Source organism: Microcaecilia unicolor, chromosome 6 (assembly GCF_901765095.1).
Source record: "Microcaecilia unicolor chromosome 6, aMicUni1.1, whole genome shotgun sequence".
Classification (NCBI taxonomy): domain Eukaryota; kingdom Metazoa; phylum Chordata; class Amphibia; order Gymnophiona; family Siphonopidae; genus Microcaecilia; species Microcaecilia unicolor.
In genome coordinates this window covers 108,952,932-108,971,890 of record NC_044036.1, presented here as the reverse complement: position 1 = coordinate 108,971,890, position 18,959 = coordinate 108,952,932, and the positions used below count along the sequence as shown (strand labels likewise).

The 18,959-nt window shown below is 42.6% G+C and overlaps 1 protein-coding gene across 1 annotated transcript in view; it reads right to left on the bottom strand.

Moving 5' to 3' along the window:
* Positions 1-18,959, bottom strand: part of COL11A1 (collagen type XI alpha 1 chain) — a 700,769-nt gene that overhangs the window by 541,198 nt on the left and 140,612 nt on the right. Inside the window, exons 8-10 of the mRNA XM_030205574.1 lie at positions 17,827-18,078; positions 2,365-2,427; positions 794-835 (exon numbers count right to left, since the gene is read on the bottom strand). Coding sequence (XP_030061434.1) covers positions 794-835; positions 2,365-2,427; positions 17,827-18,078 — 357 coding nt within the window. The remainder of the gene's footprint in view (positions 1-793; positions 836-2,364; positions 2,428-17,826; positions 18,079-18,959) is intronic.

Here is an 18,959-nt window from a genome sequence, read left to right as displayed (position 1 = left end):
AAATCAGTTTAAAATGCACCACTGCAATTAGAAAATGTTTTGTTACAGTCAGGGGAATAGTTACCAACATGGGCTACCATTAGAGATGTTATTTTATCACTAACACATGCTATTTTATCACAGATCTAATTTTATGCAATCAGATTTAGAGGCCTTTCTACCAAAGAACAGTAGGGCTACCGCCGGCTAGGCACAAGGCAAATCAGCCCTACCTAGCTCCAGGGGATGTGCCCAGCAGTAATAAAAGAGCACCATGTGCTATCCCATTACCACAGGGTTACTGCTGTAGCCCTCACTGTCTCCTAAATAGGAGGCAGTAAAGGCTCCAGCAGGCAGCACAGCAATTTTTTTTCAGTTACCACAAAACATTTACTGGCCCTTTAAAAAAAAGGCTTTTTCTGGCAGCGGTAAAAGGTGGCCTCGGCGCGCGGCAATCCCACATACCGATGCCACCGCAGGACATCTTTTACCACTGTTTGGTAAAAGGGCATCTTAGTTACCATTAATTGGGGTTAACACTAAAATAATACATCTTAACAGTAGCCCACGTTAAGAACTCTTCCTTCCCATGTCTATTAATTAGCCACACTGCATTTAAATCAATTAACCAGAGAAGTTAAGGGCCCCTTTTACTAAACTGCGCTAGTGATTCCTGGCCTGGCAATGCTGACTAAACCCATTCACTTTGAAGGGGCTTCATTGGCATTGCCGAGTGGGGATTGCTAGCACGGTTTGGTAAAAGAGGCCCTAAAACTATTAATAGTAATCATAATAAAATTAGTAATATACATACTCGTGGTCCTTCTGATCCAGGTACCCCTTCAAAAAGCATCCCCTACACAGAAATACATAGCATAACACAATTAAAATGCACTATTATGGTTATATTCTTATAGCATGAATTGTATTCTTGTAGCATTTATAAATTAATTAGTTTATACAATGATAATGTATAATGACTTGCCTATAAATGCTTTTGAATTACTAAAATCAGTATTTGCACATGTAGCCAATCTTCATATGTACATGGTGCTATTTACACATGGAGATGCTTTTAAAATAAGGGCCTTTAATATGACTCAAGTCAATGACCTAGTGGAAAGCCCTTGTCACATCTCTAGGCACAAGCTGAGGGCACCATTTCTCTTTTGAAGAAAGAAGGCAGGCCATGATAGGTATAGTTAGGGCTAATTGTAAGGCTGCATGAAGAGGTACAAATTTGGCAGGTATTTGTTACCTGTGGACTTTGCACAAATTTTCAGACTGAAAGTACAAGTGGACTTTCTCTTTCAAAATTACCCCAAGAAACGTACCCACATACAATTACATCTTTTAATTTATGCAGGTAGGGTACATATTTTGAAAAGGAATGAGGTGCTGTCAGTAGTGGTCTATGTAAGTTAGGGGTCCTTATACCAACCTGCATTAAAAGGGCCCTGTGCTAGTAACAGGGGCCATTTTGCCGCTCGCTGAGGCCCTTTTCACCACAGAGGGTAAAAAGACCAAAAAAAGAAATAGCCATGTGGTAAGATTTCATTTACCACGTGGCCATGCGGGGGGGGAGCACTTACCGCCACCCATTCAGGTAGTGGGAGGGGCTTCTGCGCTATCCTGGCGGTAACCGTGCAGCACACGGTGCAGCCTGATTACCCGCTACCTGATTACCGCAGGGTTAGTGCCTGGGGAAATATATTTTTAATATTTCTGCTAGTGCCAGAAATGCTATGCACTGGGGGTGGAACCACCACTGGCACCCACGTTGGGCCAGCAGTAGCTCCAGATTGGCACACAGTAAGCCAGTGGTGGGCTTATCACTGCTTTTTAAAAGGGCCCTTAGTATCCATCTACACCATGTAGTTGATTTCTATATTGCCCAAAAAATGCTTAAGTGCTATTGTATAAACCACGCCTAAAGTTAGGCGCGGTTTATAGAAGAGTTTAAGGGCAGGGGTTGTGCGTAAATTTAGGGGCCTCCATTTGCACTAATGCAAACATGGTGCAAAATACCCATGCCTAGGTTTACACACAGAGTCCCCTTATTCTACAACTGCATGCATAACTAGAAACCATATCCACACTCCGCCCTGAAATGCCCATGACCCTCCCATTTCCACGCCCCCTTTCCAGGATACACGTAAAATTTAGGTGTGGATCAGGCACCTAAATTTAGATGCATACATGTTATTTTTAGTTAGCACCAATAATTGCTTGTTAAAAAGCCAATTATTGGTACTAATTGGCTCATTATTCAATTACTATGCGTGCACAATTTGGGCGCACAGCTAAATTTCCACACACATCTTGAGGGCCTTTTATAGAATTAGGGGGTATGTCCTTATTGTACCTTGCAACAAGTTCACTTACAGGTTCAATCACAGCAGGTTCTCCTTTTTGGCCCTTTTCCCCATATGTACCATGGCCATTTACCTGTGAAATTAAAGATGAAAGAATAAGTTGAAGCTGAAAACTCAATGCAATCTAATTGTGACCACCTCTGGGAAAAGGTGACTACTGGGTAAGACAGAACTTGTTACATACTACTATTGTGGGTATGAAACAGTACACTGTTTGAAAAATGTAATAAGCGGCACTGAAATTCATGAAACATATTTAAAATCACCATATGAATACTTTAGAGCACAGTTTAAAAATAAAATTCTTAACATTTTTAAAAATGATTTTAAATATTTGAAATGCCTGAATGATTGATAGCATGGGACCTGTTTTCTAAAGTGACATAAAGTTTTGCACTTTCTGCACATTAAAAGCAAAACTTAATATGTTTTGCCTGTTTGAGTTGTGTTCAGCATCTGCCCTATAGTTAATGTGCAGGAAAGGCATTTACTGCATGATAAATGCATTAGCAGATAGCATGGATACCCTTAGTGCACTATCTGCAGAAGCATTTACTGTGCCCCGCTGTAGTAAAAACTATAACTTGATCTTCCACTCAGCATCATGCACCCCTCTAGTCAACATCTCTACAAAGCCCACATGCCCCTGAGCGATATCACAAACCCACTCTCCAACACCAATCAGCCTGTAATAAAGCTTTTTACCTTCCTCCATCAACATCTTCAACCCACCCCCAACCCTCCCAGCACTTGCTAGGGGTGCCTTTGGTGGGTTAGGGGTAGGAGTGCTCTCCAGATGCCTCTGCTCCATTGCTGCCTAAATACAAAATGGTGGCTTTAACCCCTAGTGATAGGCTCACGGTACTATTGCTAGGTGGACAAGCAGCCCAAATTACCTCATGATAAGTGCTAAGCCTGTGCAGTAACTTTTGGGGGTATCCCCACATCTTCCCAAACAAATACTACACTTAAAAAAATATCAAACATGGCAAGTGGCACTTGGCACCTTCTTTAACCCTTCAACCCCCCCCCCCCCCCCACACACACACACACACACACCATCACCCTTCCAACACATCAGAGTTAAATAACAATACATGACATGAAATCGATAGAAAGAGTAGATTTTATTTAGCCACAGCATAGTACTCATAAGAAATGTGCAACTGAAACTGAGTTACAATGTATATTCCCTACTTATTATCTTCACCATATAGTCTATCTAAATCATTTTAGGTATCTAGCATTTAGAGTCACACAACTCCAACTGCATCCATAGCAATCAACTCTCCAATCACATGTTTGTCCTGGTTATGCATGGACCGTACATAAGTACATAAGTAGTGCCATACTGGGAAAGACCAAAGGTCCATCTAGCCCAGCATCCTGTCACCGACAGTGGCCAATCCAGGTCAAGGGCACCTGGCACGCTTCCCAAACGTAAAAACATTCCAGACAAGTTATACCTAAAAATGCGGAATTTTTCCAAGTCCATTTAATAGCGGTCTATGGACTTGTCCTTTAGGAATCTATCTAACCCCTTTTTGAACTCCGTCAAGCTAATTGCCCGTACCACGTTCTCCGGCAACGAATTCCAGAGTCTAATTACATGTTGGGTGAAGAAAAATTTTCTCCGATTCGTTTTAAATTTACCACACTGTAGCTTCAACTCATGCCCTCTAGTATTTTTGGATAGCGTGAACAGTCGCTTCACATCCACCCGATCCATTCCACTCATTATTTTATACACTTCTATCATATCTCCCCTCAGCCGTCTCTTCTCCAAGCTGAAAAGCCCTAGCCTTCTCAGCCTCTCTTCGTAGGAAAGTCGTCCCATCCCCACTATCATTTTCGTCGCCCTTCGCTGTACCTTTTCCAATTCTACTATATCTTTTTTGAGATACGGAGACCAGTACTGAACACAATACTCCAGGTGCGGTCGCACCATGGAGCGATACAACGGCATTATAACATCCGCACACCTGGACTCCATACCCTTCCTAATAACACCCAACATTCTATTCGCTTTCCTAGCCGCAGCAGCACACTGAGCAGAAGGTTTCAGCGTATCATCGACGACGACACCCAGATCCCTTTCTTGATCCGTAACTCCTAACGCGGAACCTTGCAAGACGTAGCTATAATTCGGGTTCCTCTTACCCACATGCATCACTTTGCACTTGTCAACATTGAACTTCATCTGCCACTTGCACGCCCATTCTCCCAGTCTCGCAAGGTCCTCCTGTAATCGTTCACATTCCTCCTGCGACTTGACGACCCTGAATAATTTTGTGTCATCGGCGAATTTAATTACCTCACTAGTTATTCCCATCTCTAGGTCATTTATAAATACATTAAAAAGCAACGGACCCAGCACAGACCCCTGCGGGACCCCACTAACTACCCTCCTCCACTGAGAATACTGGCCACGCAATCCTACTCTCTGCTTCCTATCTTTCAACCAGTTCTTAATCCATAATAATACCCTACCTCCGATTCCATGACTCTGCAATTTCTTCAGGAGTCTTTCGTGCGGCACTTTGTCAAACGCCTTCTGAAAATCCAGATATACAATATCAACCGGCTCCCCATTGTCCACATGTTTGCTTACCCCCTCAAAAAAATGCATTAGATTGGTGAGGCAAGACTTCCCTTCACTAAATCCGTGCTGACTTTGTCTCATCAGTCCATGTTTTTGTATATGCTCTGCAATTTTATTCTTAATAATATCCTCCACCATCTTGCCCGGCACCGACGTCAGACTCACCGGTCTATAATTTCCCGGATCTCCTCTGGAACCCTTCTTAAAAATCGGAGTAACATTGGCTACCCTCCAGTCTTCCGGTACTACACTCGATTTTAGGGACAGATTGCATATTTCTAACAGTAGCTCCGCAAGTTCATTTTTTAGTTCTATTAATACTCTGGGATGAATACCATCAGGTCCCGGTGATTTACTACTCTTCAGCTTGCTGAACTGAGCCATTACATCCTCCAAGGTTACAGAGAATTTGTTTAGTTTCTCCGACTCCCCCGCTTCAAATATTCTTTCCGGCACCGGTGTCCCCCCCAAATCCTCCTCGGTGAAGACCGAAGCAAAGAATTCATTTAATTTCTCCGCTACGGCTTTGTCCTCCTTGATCGCCCCTTTAACACCATTTTCGTCCAGCGGCCCAACCGACTCTTTGGCCGGTTTCCTGCTTTTAATGTATCTAAAAAAATTTTTACTATGTATTTTTGCTTCCAACGCTAATTTCTTCTCAAAGTCCTTTTTTGCCCTCCTTATCTCCGCTTTGCATTTGGCTTGGCATTCCTTATGATCTATCCTGTTACTTTCAGTTGGTTCTCTTCTCCACTTTCTGAAGGATTGTTTTTTGGCTCTAATGATTTCCTTTATCTTACTGTTTAGCCACGCCGGCTGACGTTTAGTCTTTTTTCCCTTTTTTTCTAATACGTGGAATATATTTGTCCTGTAGAAGTCCTATGCACCAACATCACCTCTTTTTTGAAGGGTTGCTGTAAAAGCAGCATTTCTCCATTGTCCATTTATCACACATCTATTTGGTTCCTACATGCCCCCATTCTGTCATAGTCTGGGGGTAAGCACCACTGGCCTTCTGTTTCTCTGGCATTGGCTCCCCTCCATAGAAGAGAGAGACTGCACAGAAATTGTTAATGTCCTTAATTTCACTGCTATTACATGACAAAATACTTTTGCCTTGACTACTGTTAATACTTTCTCATATATAACGTGCTGTGTTCTCTGTTTGGCTATACTGTGACATGGTGTCCCCACCTTATGCCTTCACTCATTCCCCTATGTGCCTCTCATGCCTTCACCCATTCGCTCTCTCTCAAATATGCCTCCCCTCCTGCATTTTCCCTAATTCCCCCTCCCTCCCACATTATCCCTCACTCCCCCACCTGTCATCTCTCCAAGACTGCCGGCAGCAACTGTCCCCTCCTCTCCCCTTCCCTCCCAGTTTACCTTGTTACTTGTCTTGCTGTCTTCGTCTTGCAGTGGCAGCATATTGAAATGCTACTTTGGTCTGCACCGGGCCTTCCTTCTGACCTGACGCCCCTTTCTGAAAACAGGAGTTTGTGTCAGAAGGGGGCGGTATGGGTCAGAAGGAAAGGCAAGGTGCAGGCCAAGGCAACGTTTCAATACATTGCAAGACAAGTAACAAAGTAAACTGGGAGGAGAGGGGAGGAAGAGATGCTGGACTAGACATGCGGGTGGCAGAGGGAAAGAGGGAGGGCGGTTAATCATTAAATCACGATTCATTTTTTAAATCACAATTAATGATTGATGCATTAATTAATTAATTATTATTAGTCCCTGAATTATTTCCACCAGAGGGATACTATAGATATCAAATGAAAGTGCCAACAACACCAAGCCCCATGGCATACCACAGTTAAAAGGATATGATACAGACAGCCCATCACTACACTGCAGCAAATGATTAGTCGAGAATCACCTTAACCAGGTCAAAAGATTACCAACGAAACCAGTCTCTTCAAGGCATGGTCATATAATTATGCATTCAATGGTATCAAATGACATCAGAAGATCTAGTAACAGCAGAACTGAGTATAATTGTTGATCGCCTTATAACCAGATCCATCCATAATAAATAGCAAAAGCATCTTCAAACTGTATGTTGGCAAAAAGACACATTTGTAGCAATAAAGCACAGCTTCTCTTCCACAAAATTACTCAGTTACTGAAATACAAAAATCTCTATGATCTGTTGACCACCATCAATCAAGGCAGCCACCTGAACTCTTGTGGTCATGCTAGGTTGATAAGGTCCAAGTCCCACATAGATATATATAAGTACATAAGTATTGCCACACTGGAACAGACCAAAGGTCCATCAAGCCCACCATCCTGTTTCCATCAGTGACCAATCCAGATTACAAATACCTGGCAAGATCCCAAAAAGTTCAATACATTTTATGCGGCTTATCCCAAAAATAAGCAGTGGATTTTCCCCAAGTCATTTTAATAATGGTCTATGGACTTTTCCTTTAGGAATCCGTCCAAACCTTTTTCAAACCCTGCTAAGCTAACCACCTTTACCACATTATCTGGCAACAAATTCCAGCGTTTAATTACACTTTGAGTGAAGAAATATTTTCTCTCATTTTAAATTTCCTACTTTGTAGCTTCATCGCAAGCCCCCTAGTCCTAGTATTTTTGGAAAGAGTAAATAAACAATTCACGTCTACCCATTCCACTCCATTCATGGCATTATACCATGCTCCAGGAGTACCGCTAGAGAACTTTCATGTACCAAATTTTTAAACTTGCCAATGCTCTTTCAGCTAGAATTCACAAGGGCTCCCCTTCAAACTGTCAATTTGTGGCAAAATTTTCCACTCATCCTCTAATACTCAATGAAATGAACAGGGAAGGGAGGAAAGGGAAAACACACTCTCTCAACCACTAAATAAATAAGTAAATAATCAAATTCTCCTTCTCTTCCCTAATAATGTAGGGCTAGGAGGGTGACACTCAACCCCACATTACCAGCCCCAGGACCCCGATGATCAGTTTCCCAGCACTGTAAAATTAATACCGGAACAGTGCAGGGGAACAATGCCCCAATGATCAAAACTAATAGCATGCAAATGTTTGTTTGATCATCAGAGTACTTCTGCAGAAGGATTGTGCCTGGATATGGGCACAAGCCACAATCTTCTCACAGAAGTTGTTTGACAGGTCTGGGCTGTAAAAAAAAAAAAAAAAGCCTGGACCTATCAAACTTAACCCGACACAGAAGCTGGAGGTCCACTGGACCTACAGACCTCCCTACTCCACCCCCCCCCCCCAATACAAAACAAATACCTAGTGGTCCAGCAGGACCCTAGTTGAAGCTCCTCAAGCTCCCCAGCTCCCTCCTCCTGTCCTCCTGTGAGCACTGCCTTCACTAGGCAGGGCTTCACCCTTATATGCACGAGATAGATTTACATATCAAAGAAGCAGTGTATACTAATAAATCTCATGAATATTCATTGTGGATATCCTGAAATCCTGACAGGCTGTGGTTCCCCCAGGTTTGGGAATCACTGCACTAGAGAACTTAGAGGTCCATTTAAAAAGCTGCCAGCGGTAGTGTGGGTGCATGAAATTGCCATGTGCTAAGGCCACTTGTTACCGCAGTTGGAATTTCCATTATTTTAAATGGAAGTTGTAGATGGCGGTGTGCTAATAAAAATATTGGTGCATGGCAATTTACTGCCTGAGTCTTTACCATCACCTATTAAGAAGGCGGTAAGGGCTAATACGCTAACCCAGTGGTAATCGCAGAACATGCACGATGGCTGATTACCATCAGACATGTCTACACTGCACCCCCATGCTAGAAAATAAAAAATTTTTTTCTGTCACAGGAAACACCATGTGGCAAACATAAAACTACCTCAAGTAGTAATAGCACACTGTTTTACTGTCTGCTACCCACGCAGTAGCTCTATCATAGCTTAGTAAAAGGGGCCCCTTAATTTCTTCATGTACCAAACTTCTGAACTCGCCAATGCTCTTTTGGCTGGAATTCTCAAGGACTCCCCTTCACACTGCCAAAGCAAAAACAGTGACACACTTGCTCCAGGCTCTCTCACTCAGTTGCAGCCCCGGAGCCCAGACCACCATCGTCCAATACATCTTCAAATGTTAAAAACAATTTCATAGAGATGGACTTCATCAAGGCTATTATTACCAGTTCATGAGGCACAATCAAACCATCCAGAAAAACTACTGATTTGTCTATTTCCAAGTTCATCTTTCTCCTTAGTTGTTCAATTGTTTTCACTTTATAAGCTCCCTTTCTCACTCTTCTGTGAATACTATGTGACCAAATTAGAAAATGAAATAAAATCTCTACAATTTTTTTCATCTGCCTAATGAGGTCCGCTCCCTTCACACTACATAAATTATCTCCTAAATGATCTAAAAACAAATGTAGTTCGGCTAACCAACACCTAGCATGGACTAAAGAAGGCAACAATTGATCCCAAACTATAGCCCACACACCCAACCAATAAATCCAAAGTACAGGAATAACCAAACTAGGATGAATTTTACTAGGAGTGGCCTAGTGGTTAGGGTGGTGGACTTTGGTCCTGAGGAGCTGAGTTCGATTCTCACTTCAAGCACAGGCAGCTCCTTGTGACTCTGGGCAAGTCACTTAACCCTCCATTGCCCCATGTAAACCGCATTGAGCCTGCCATAAGTGGGAAAGCGCGGGGTACAAATGTAACCAAAAAAAAAAGGCAATTTCTTTGCACATTTTTGCACTCAAAATATTTGAGTGTTCAGAGATCCAAACCACAATGTATTTCATCACTGGAATTGAAATAAAAGTGAAATAAAAACACATCTCAAAATATAACATGTGGAGGGGCATTTTGATATGATGTCTAAATCCGATTTTGGCCATTTAAAAAAAAAAAAAAAAATCCAAAAATCCAGTAGCAAACATAACCATTTTCAAACCATAAAAATGTCCAACTCTTTGTCTTGTAAATGGCCATTTGCTAAACATTTTTTGTACTCAGTATACCTATCCTTTAGGACTATAGCAGGGAAAAAAACACATCCCCAAGGAAAAACACACAAAATCAAGCCATTGGGATATATGGGGGTCAGAATTCCTAGTAAACTGGCCACACAAACATCCCAGCAGAGCAGTGGGGAACCCTAAGGAGCACTGTAGTGAACTTCACATAAGAGGTCCTAAGTTCACATCTCACCGTTACTTCCCTTATATTGTATGGTAAGCTCTCCAAAATAAACTGTAGCCTTTGATAAATCCACTTCTGAGCTGAAGTGTCTGTTATGACTTTGGGATATTTGGAGGGTTACCAGTTCCTCTATCTATGTTAGTGGTAATATCAGCATTTATATATTTTTTCAGAGTAAACGACAAAATGTTCTATAAAGGGTTGCTCATGGGTCTGACTTGTACCAAGCGTAAGTGCTCAATTCAGATATGGGATTCTGCTTTAAAACACATTTCATTATTAAATAAGGTGCTTCAGGGTATTTATGAAAACAAGTAGCGATACTTCTTGGGCAGTTGAAGACATTGAACCTTATTCTTGAGCATAATTGCAAATATATATTAATATTTTTGTTTAAATAAGGTCTTCCTGTTTGGCGTAAACTGAATCTACGAAGATACATTGACAACTTCAGCATCAATTTTTTTTTATATACATTATAAATTGCTACATTTTCTTAAGAGCATTAAGAAAAAATTGTGGCAGAGCTATTATTTTTATTGAGGGTATCAATATTCTCTCTAAGCTGTGCAGAAGTCCTTCACCTACATTCCTGCCAGTAGGGGGTGTTGTTTCAATATCACTACAAAAGGGTGAACCTCCAACTCTGAAAAGGTACCACAACTAGACCATACAGAAGAACAATTTGAGTATAGTCCTGTGGGAATTGGGACCCTGCTTGGGATGGCTATGGCTTAGCAGGGAAGGCTAAGTGGGAGGTAGCAAGGGGGACTAACACTTCTAGAGTCTAGTAATGCAATCCCCTGAGTGTTGGGAGTGAGAAGAATACCCACATCTGAACTGAACTAAATTAGCACGTAATTTGCATAGACATGGACTGAGAACATTGGCTTGCCCACAAGACCTGAAAAGAAGGGAACAGGACCCTATTAGACCTGTGAGGGGACAGGGTGGGAATATTGGTGTCCACAGGATATACAGAGTCCAGAGGTGAGTGGAACATTGAGGGTCTTGGACCCACCCTAATTAAAGAGGGGGACTCAGATTAGAACCCGACAGCAGAAGAGTCCATGTAACTGGAGACTGATCTCCCCCTTCTTGGTGGTGGCAAGCCCTTTGGCTGGATTATTATTGTGTGTGGGTGGGTAGAGGGCTGGCTATCTCTTGGACTATTTGTGTGAATGGACCATTGAGTTGCTGAGGAGTACTCTGGAGTAACCTTTTGTTGGGTTATTAGCGTGGAGGGACTTTTTGCTGTATTGTTGAGGACTGCTGTGGACTGACCCTTGGCTGAAGAAGCTGGTTTGGTGGATACTCAGCCTACAACTTCAGGTGGGTGGCAGCATTACAATCACATTTGCAACAGCAAGGAAAAGGCAAATTCTGCAGGATTCCAGAGGACCTGCCTGTCCCTAATGATTCAAATTACAATACTGAAGTACCACCTCCTACTGGCGGCAATGCAGTTGGAGAACTTCCACACAGGTTAGAGAGAACACTGTACATCATACAGGTAGAAAGCACCAGACACATTTGGTTTATTTGGCAGCATTGTTTGCATTGTGCCATATCTTGTGGGTGATTTTATGATATTTCTGGCTTTATTCTGTATCAAGAGCTATAAAACAAAATATATTGGACTCTATAGCACTAGAAATGTAACCAAAGCTGATGCAAAAATAAGATAAAAATGAAGATAAGAATGCATGCCTACAAGATGCTGGATAATCACTGCAGAACCAAAAAACACATTGGAAGGTTGTTTATAAGACAGTTCTAACTGACTTGGAAGAAAGCCGCCAGTTACATGACTCCCATGATCTGGAATTCTCTCCCATTATAAAATAGGCTCGATAACGTCTTTCATGTCTTTTACAAAGCAACTGAAGGTCTTGCCTTTTCCCTAGGCATATTTTTGTAGTAGTTTAAAGGCATTAATTTGTGATGTACTATTTTATGTTATATTTTTGTTAAAATATTTGGTTTGTTTTAACTTATATTTCTGTATTTAAATGTTTTTAGGATTTTCTCTTTAACAGTGAACTGCCCTGTTGCCTTTGAATGTAGGGTGGGTAATCAAAACTTTTAACTAACAAATACACTGTTCATTTTGCTATAACAGAAAGGACCTGAGTCAGGATGCATGGGGCTGGATCCAGTGTGAAAGTATTCTTCCCTAATCCCCCCTTTTTTTTTTTGTTACATTTGTACCCTGTGCTTTCCCACTCATGGCAGGCTCAATGCAGCTTACATATTATATACAGGTACTTATTTGCACCTGGGGAAATGGAGGGTTAAGTGACTTGCCCAGAGTCACAAGGAGCTGCCTGTGCCTGAAGTGGGAATTGAACTCAGTTCCTCAGGACCAAAGTCCACCACCCTAACCACTAGGCCACTACTTAACATAGTAGATGACGGCAGAAAAAGACCTGCATGGTCCATCCAGTCTGCCCAACAAGATAAACTCATATGTGTATATCTTACCTTGATTTGTACCTGCCTTTTTCAGGGCACAGACCGTACAAGTCTGCCCAGCAGTATTTCCTGCCTCCCAACCACCAGTCCCGCCTCCCATCACTGGCTCTGGCACAGACCGTATAAGTCTGCTCTCCACTATCCTCACCTCCCAACCACCAACCTCTCTTCCCCGACCTGCTCCGCCACCCAATTTTGGCTAAGCATCTGAGGATCCATTCCTACTGCACAGGATTCCTTTATGCATACCCCACGCATGTTTGAATTCCGTTACTGTTTTCATCTCCACCACCTCCTGTGGGAGGGCATTCCAAGCATCCACCACCCTCTCCATGAAAAAATACTTCCTGACATCCACTCCTCCACTCCCTTTCTATTCCACTATCCAAGCTTCATTACACCTTGATTTGGTAGAAGGGGGGCTGGAAAGGGTATTAAGATTGGGGGATGCTTGGGGGGGGGGTGAGTTATCAACATGGGCTACAGTTAAGTTGGGTTATTTTAGCATATGGTCCCATTTTATGCAATGACACTATGGTAACATAACCCAAGTTAACAGCAGCCCACGTTAATAACTTCACCCCTCAGATGTCTTTCAACACTTGTTTGGTGAGATTCTCTATCCTTATAACCTCTTTTTTCTTGCTTTAAATCTGATCTGACACATTAATCACATTGACACAACCCACCTTAAGTTAGTAGACCAGCTTCTGCCAGACACACTGGTAATAATTTACAGGTGCTCAGATATTAGATAAAAAATGTAATGTGTCATAATTAATGAAACTGCAGCCAAATTTCATTGCATTTCCTGAGTCAATGTGATTAATGTGTCAGATTTGTGTTTCAGGGGAACAAGCAGGGACAGCTGTAGCTCCCACGGTTAATGTCACAGTATCTGCTGTAAGGGAAAGGAAGTAAGATAAATCTTTGGAAATGGTTGCAGGTTTAGGTTACATATGATGTCTTCTGGAGGAAAATCAGATGGGATTAAAAACAAGTGCCATGATGAAAGATGTTCTGGTCCAGAAAAAAAAATTCACTACCATTTATTGAATTTATAACTAATTGTCTATTTGGTTAGAACTCTCTTGTGCAAAAGTTCTCAATCTGAGCACGACTAAAGTGAACATAAATATTACTTAGCAGGAACAGGGAAAAGGGTGGGGTGTGTCCTGCACATGCACCTGAGTTGGATGTACTAAAAAGATTTTCCTGCTGTGTGTCTATGGGAAAATGATTAGTATTTCTGGTCCTTGGTGAATAAACGAGAGTAGCTTGTAGGTTCAGCAAGCTGCAGTGTCATAAAGAGACAGAAACTGATTTTTATTTTCACAATGGGTAAAATGCCCCTAATAAAATCTCAAATCAACTGTTCAAGGAATATTTCATACTAAGTCCATGTGCATGTGCCAGGGATTTCTGTAGGAAGGGATGAATCAAGGAGGCTGCCCCAAATCCTTTGCCTTGGAGGATTCCATCGCTTCTGGCCCGCAAATCCAGTTTGTAATGCTTCACAAAAGAAAGTATGGAAGACTGTTCTGCAGTACTACAGATGTCCTCAGCTCAAGCCATGGCCCATGAAGTGCCCTGGGCCTTAGACAAGGGGCCCACAAACCAAACAGCACCACTTTATTTGCCAAATTATAGGCAGTCTCAATAGCTGTCTTGATACAGTGAAAAATTAATGCATTTGACACCACCTCCCCTTCCCATGGTCCATGAAATAACACAAACAGGTGGACAGACTTGCTGAAATATTTCATCAGCACTCTGCATACATCTAAGTTATGGAGTGAGATTTTCCCTCTTCCCTGGACCCACACAGGAAGGTGGGAAGGGAAACAACCTGATTAATGTGAAAGGGTAAAGGTTTTTTTAGCCAATGAAGTCATTAACCTTTAAAGCCTAAAAGATAACCACACATTTTAGACTAGGTTCTGAGGTTTTTTTCTTCTCCATAAGTACGTGATCTTTTTTGAAGTTAGAACCATTTTATCCCACACACAATGTATTTTTGTTTGTATGAGTGGGAATTGGTTGTTGAGTTTAAACTTAGAGCAGGCTTCCCAACCCATGGGATTTGCATCTGTGTTTAACACTGTAACATCTAGGAGAGACCTGCAGAGGAGATGGCTTGGTCCCGCTATATTAACTCTTGGGAGTTGATAGGCAGTGGGAGACAGACTTCAAATTCCTGGAACTTCAAACTGCAGTGGTACAGGAGAGTGTACTACAGTGGATATATGTAAGCCACAGGGTGACTGCCATCAGGCCCAGAAGATGAAGGTAATCCCATGGTCTGGGAGCCAGATGTGTGCAAAATGCCTGTTTCTGTGCTTCAAGTTTGGCTACCTACTCCTGGATCAGACGGATGCACCCCTGTTCGGTAGGAAAGTGCACACCTAGGTACTCCAAGTCCTGGGTCAGCTCAATGTGGTTCTTCTTGGAGTTGATGACCCAACCAAGGTACTGAAGGACCTATACCACACAGGAGGTTGCAACACATCAGACCTCTGCTGAGTTTGTCCAAATGAGCCAGTTGTCCAAGTAGAGGTCCACTGGTACTTTTTCCTTGAGGAAGATTGCAACCACTACCACCATGACCTTAGAAAAGGTTGGGGTGATGTTGCCTACCCAACATGCAAAACCACAGAAACTACAGGTGATCTGAACAAATGAGTAATGTAAAAGTAAACATTTGCCAAATCCAGGGAGGAAAGGAACTCTCCTGGATGAACTGGGGCAATCACCAACTGGAGGGTCTCCATTCAAAATCTGGGAACCCATAAGAAGGCAATAATCCTTTATGATCTAGAATCAGATGGAAGGAACCCTCTTTCTTGAGCACCATGACATAAATTGAATAGTGGCCCCAGCCCAACTCCATAGGCACAGCATCTCACTGGATCAGCTGACTCAGGGTGTCCTCCACTGCTTGGTGCTTCAGAGGAGATCTGCAAGGGGAGACCATAAAGGCATCTAAAATGGGGTGGCACACTCTAATGCACCAGTCCAGGAGGGACTCTCTGATCCTTTGTGTGGCCCTATATTGGGTGGGACTGGATGATCCAGAGGTCCCTCCACTGTCTTTGGCTCACTTTAAACCATGAAAGGGCTGTCTTTTTTGTCCCGTGGACCAAGGAGCACTGGCTGCCGGCTTCCAGGTGTGGTAATGACCCACAATCATGGGATCAGTTCCTGCCTCCAAAGTACCTAGAAGACCTCTGAAATTTATCCTTGAGGAGACCCTGAGGTTCAATATTCCCCAAGATCCTTGAGCAGTTTCTCCAGGTCCTTGCCAAAGAGTAAATGACCTCTAAAGGGCAACCTGCAAAGTTAGTATTTGGATGCAGCACCTAATGCCCAGTGTCTCAGCCAAAGGTATCAATACTGTCCCACCACCAATGTGAAAGAACTAGAGCACATGAAGACCAAATAACAAATAGCATTTGCTTTGGTAGGAAGGCCACCAGCTGAACCTCCTACCCAAATAGCTGGACCACTGGAGAGCTGCTCTTTTTCACTGGGGAGAGCTCCCCTGACTCCAGCAAGTCATAACTCACTGGAGACACAGGACCCAACATGCCATCCTCCCAACCCAGGTCCTCAGAGGGAAAGAGTGCAGGGAGGTCATCTGTGTTACCACTGACTGCCAGAGACCTCTTGCTGGGGAGAAGATGCAGGAAAGGGGGGGTGGAGGAGAAAGAGGAGGAGGGGGATAAGGCAGGGACCCTATACAAACATGGGAAAATAGACTGAGAACTCAAACCACCCTGGGAGCAAACCCCTACAAAGTCTAACCTGTGCCATGCCACCAGGGCCCTATTGAGTCTCTCAGAAATGGTAGCCACCAGCATGAGGCCCAGGTCCCAACTGGGGCCCCCAAGGGTGGGACCACACAAGAGGGACCTGTGGTTGACTCCTCCAAGCCCCACGAAGGAAGATCTCCAACATTCTGCCCTTCCATGCATCCAGCATATAAAATGACTGCAGATCCCACCATGGTTGTCAAGGCCAGAGCAGGTCAGCTTAGTCTGTGCAGCACTTCTTTCAGACCAATCTGGAGCTCTCCCATAGGCTATCTATGATCCCCACGATGACTCCACCCCACAGTCAGGGTATGAGGAGCCGGTAGCTACAGCGTTTGACAGGCATGTGGCTTCCCCCACCCAGCACTCACCTATGCCACAGCAAACACTCCCCATTGGGCCCAGCCCAAAGACACAGGCCTGCTAAATCGTCCCTCCAGAGTCAGGATGAAGTTTCATTTTCATTTGTTCTTTGTTTTTTGTTTGGTTAGTTTGCTTTTTTGTTTGTATATTTTTCAGTATCATCTGAAGGTTCTAGAGATAGGGGGAAGGAGGGTGGGAAGCCAGGGCACCAAGAAGCTGGTTTGCAGATGAGGCTACAAGCTTAGAAGGGGGGCTCCTAGTCACCCTAATTCAAACTGGGATAACCTGCAGATCAATTCTTGGAAGAAATCAACAGCCCTCAGGACTCAACCAGCAAGAGATCATCCCTAGCTCAGTTCTGTGGAAGTCAGGCCCAAAACAAAAAAAACCCCACTGCACCAGTCCAACCTACACCATCTGCTGGAGGTAGAAAAATATTGACTAGTTCCAGGTTGCAGTGATATCATAAAAAAATTGTCTGTTTTTCCTCTGCCTCCATCTGGTCCACAGATTGAACCCTGCATCCATCTTACCTATGGATGTATATAGTTGTCTACCAAAACTGAATGGAATAAAGAAGGATTTGACAGAGACTAGTCTCTTGTTCATTTTGTTTAAAGGTATAAAAAGCAAACATGTCCTCATTTGTTTCATTTACCATTTATCCAGAAATCAATGCACATCACTAATAGATGTGTAAAAATGCATCTAATTCAAATGTGTTTCTCAATGGGAGTAAACATAGCCCTGTGGTCATGCAATCATGTTACTAAAAGTCCCACAGTATACGATGGCAGTATAAACAAACAAAATCAACATTGTCAATACATTGACAATTATTTCTTTTGGAGGTGGCTGACCTGACTATGAACCTTTGCAAAGACTTTAATCCTTCTGTCAGCTCTTCTCACTAGTATTACTACAGATAAATCTATAGCAGTATGATAAGGTATTTAAGAGGCTGCATTGGATTGAAAGAGTGAAGAATTCCAATTTACCAGCACCTATGAGAAAAAAACAGCATAGTAGCTTAGATTTTGCAGTACAAACACCACGTGAACGTTATGACTTACATTGGTTTCTGTGACATCGATCTCAGCTGGTACACCAGGACCAAATTCCTCCACTGTGGGACTAATTGGTTTTTCTTCATATTCTTTGTATTCATAAATGTCATAAGGTTCTAGATCTCCATCTGGAATTTCAAGTTCATTGAGATCTACTTCTTTTTTCCCATATTCTGTTTCCTCAGGGTTTTTGACCTCAGAATCATATTCCTCTCCTGTTATGTACTCCTCAGCAAATGATTCTTCAGTTGGCTTTTGCTAGGCACATAAGCAGTCAAAATTGGGTGACATGAGGAATATGAGGTTAGTGTTAGTAAAAGCGAGCTATTCTCTGCCAGTCTTGCATGTTGACTTTTCATACAGAAACAAAAAAGTACAACTGCTTCATATTATCTTTCAATTAGGCACTGAAAACCTGCAGTCACTCTTTCAGATAAATCAAAAGATAATAAACTAGCTGTAAAGCATTAATGCATTAGTATTCTGTTCCATTAAACAATGTCTTAGTTCTAATAAGCATTTGCTAGTTAACGGTTAGAACAATGGAGCAATTATTAGGTATACTAAGCATTTTCCCATTGATGCTATGACAGTAGCTTTATAAGCCCTTTGTACTTAAAACAAAATTATGAAGGCAATTCTACAAGAGGGCACCTACTTTTAGGCACTATAATGGCATCTGGGCACACGGATTCCATTATAGAACACTAGCATTGCCCACCGTCGACATGTCTAAAATTTATGTACCCACAGCAGCACCAACCATAGACCTGGTGTAACTGCAGTCATGTAAATGTAGCAAGGGCATGCATTCTGTAAGTTATGTGCATAAGTGGGAGACATGTCCATGCCCATGCCTATGCCCACATCCCGCCTATAATCCACCCATGTATATGTCCCTTTACATTTATGCCCAAACTTAGGTGAGTATTATTCTATAACATGATCCCTAACGTTTGGGAACACCCATGACCCACATATGCCCCTCCTATAGCCACACCCCTTTTTGGCTTAAGCTCAGGAAAAGTTAAGCACCATGTTATAGAACAGCGCACAGAGGAGATCCATGCACAACTCCAATTAAGTACTCTGTCAATACCAATTAAGTGCCTAATTGGTGCTTGTTCTTACTCATTAAT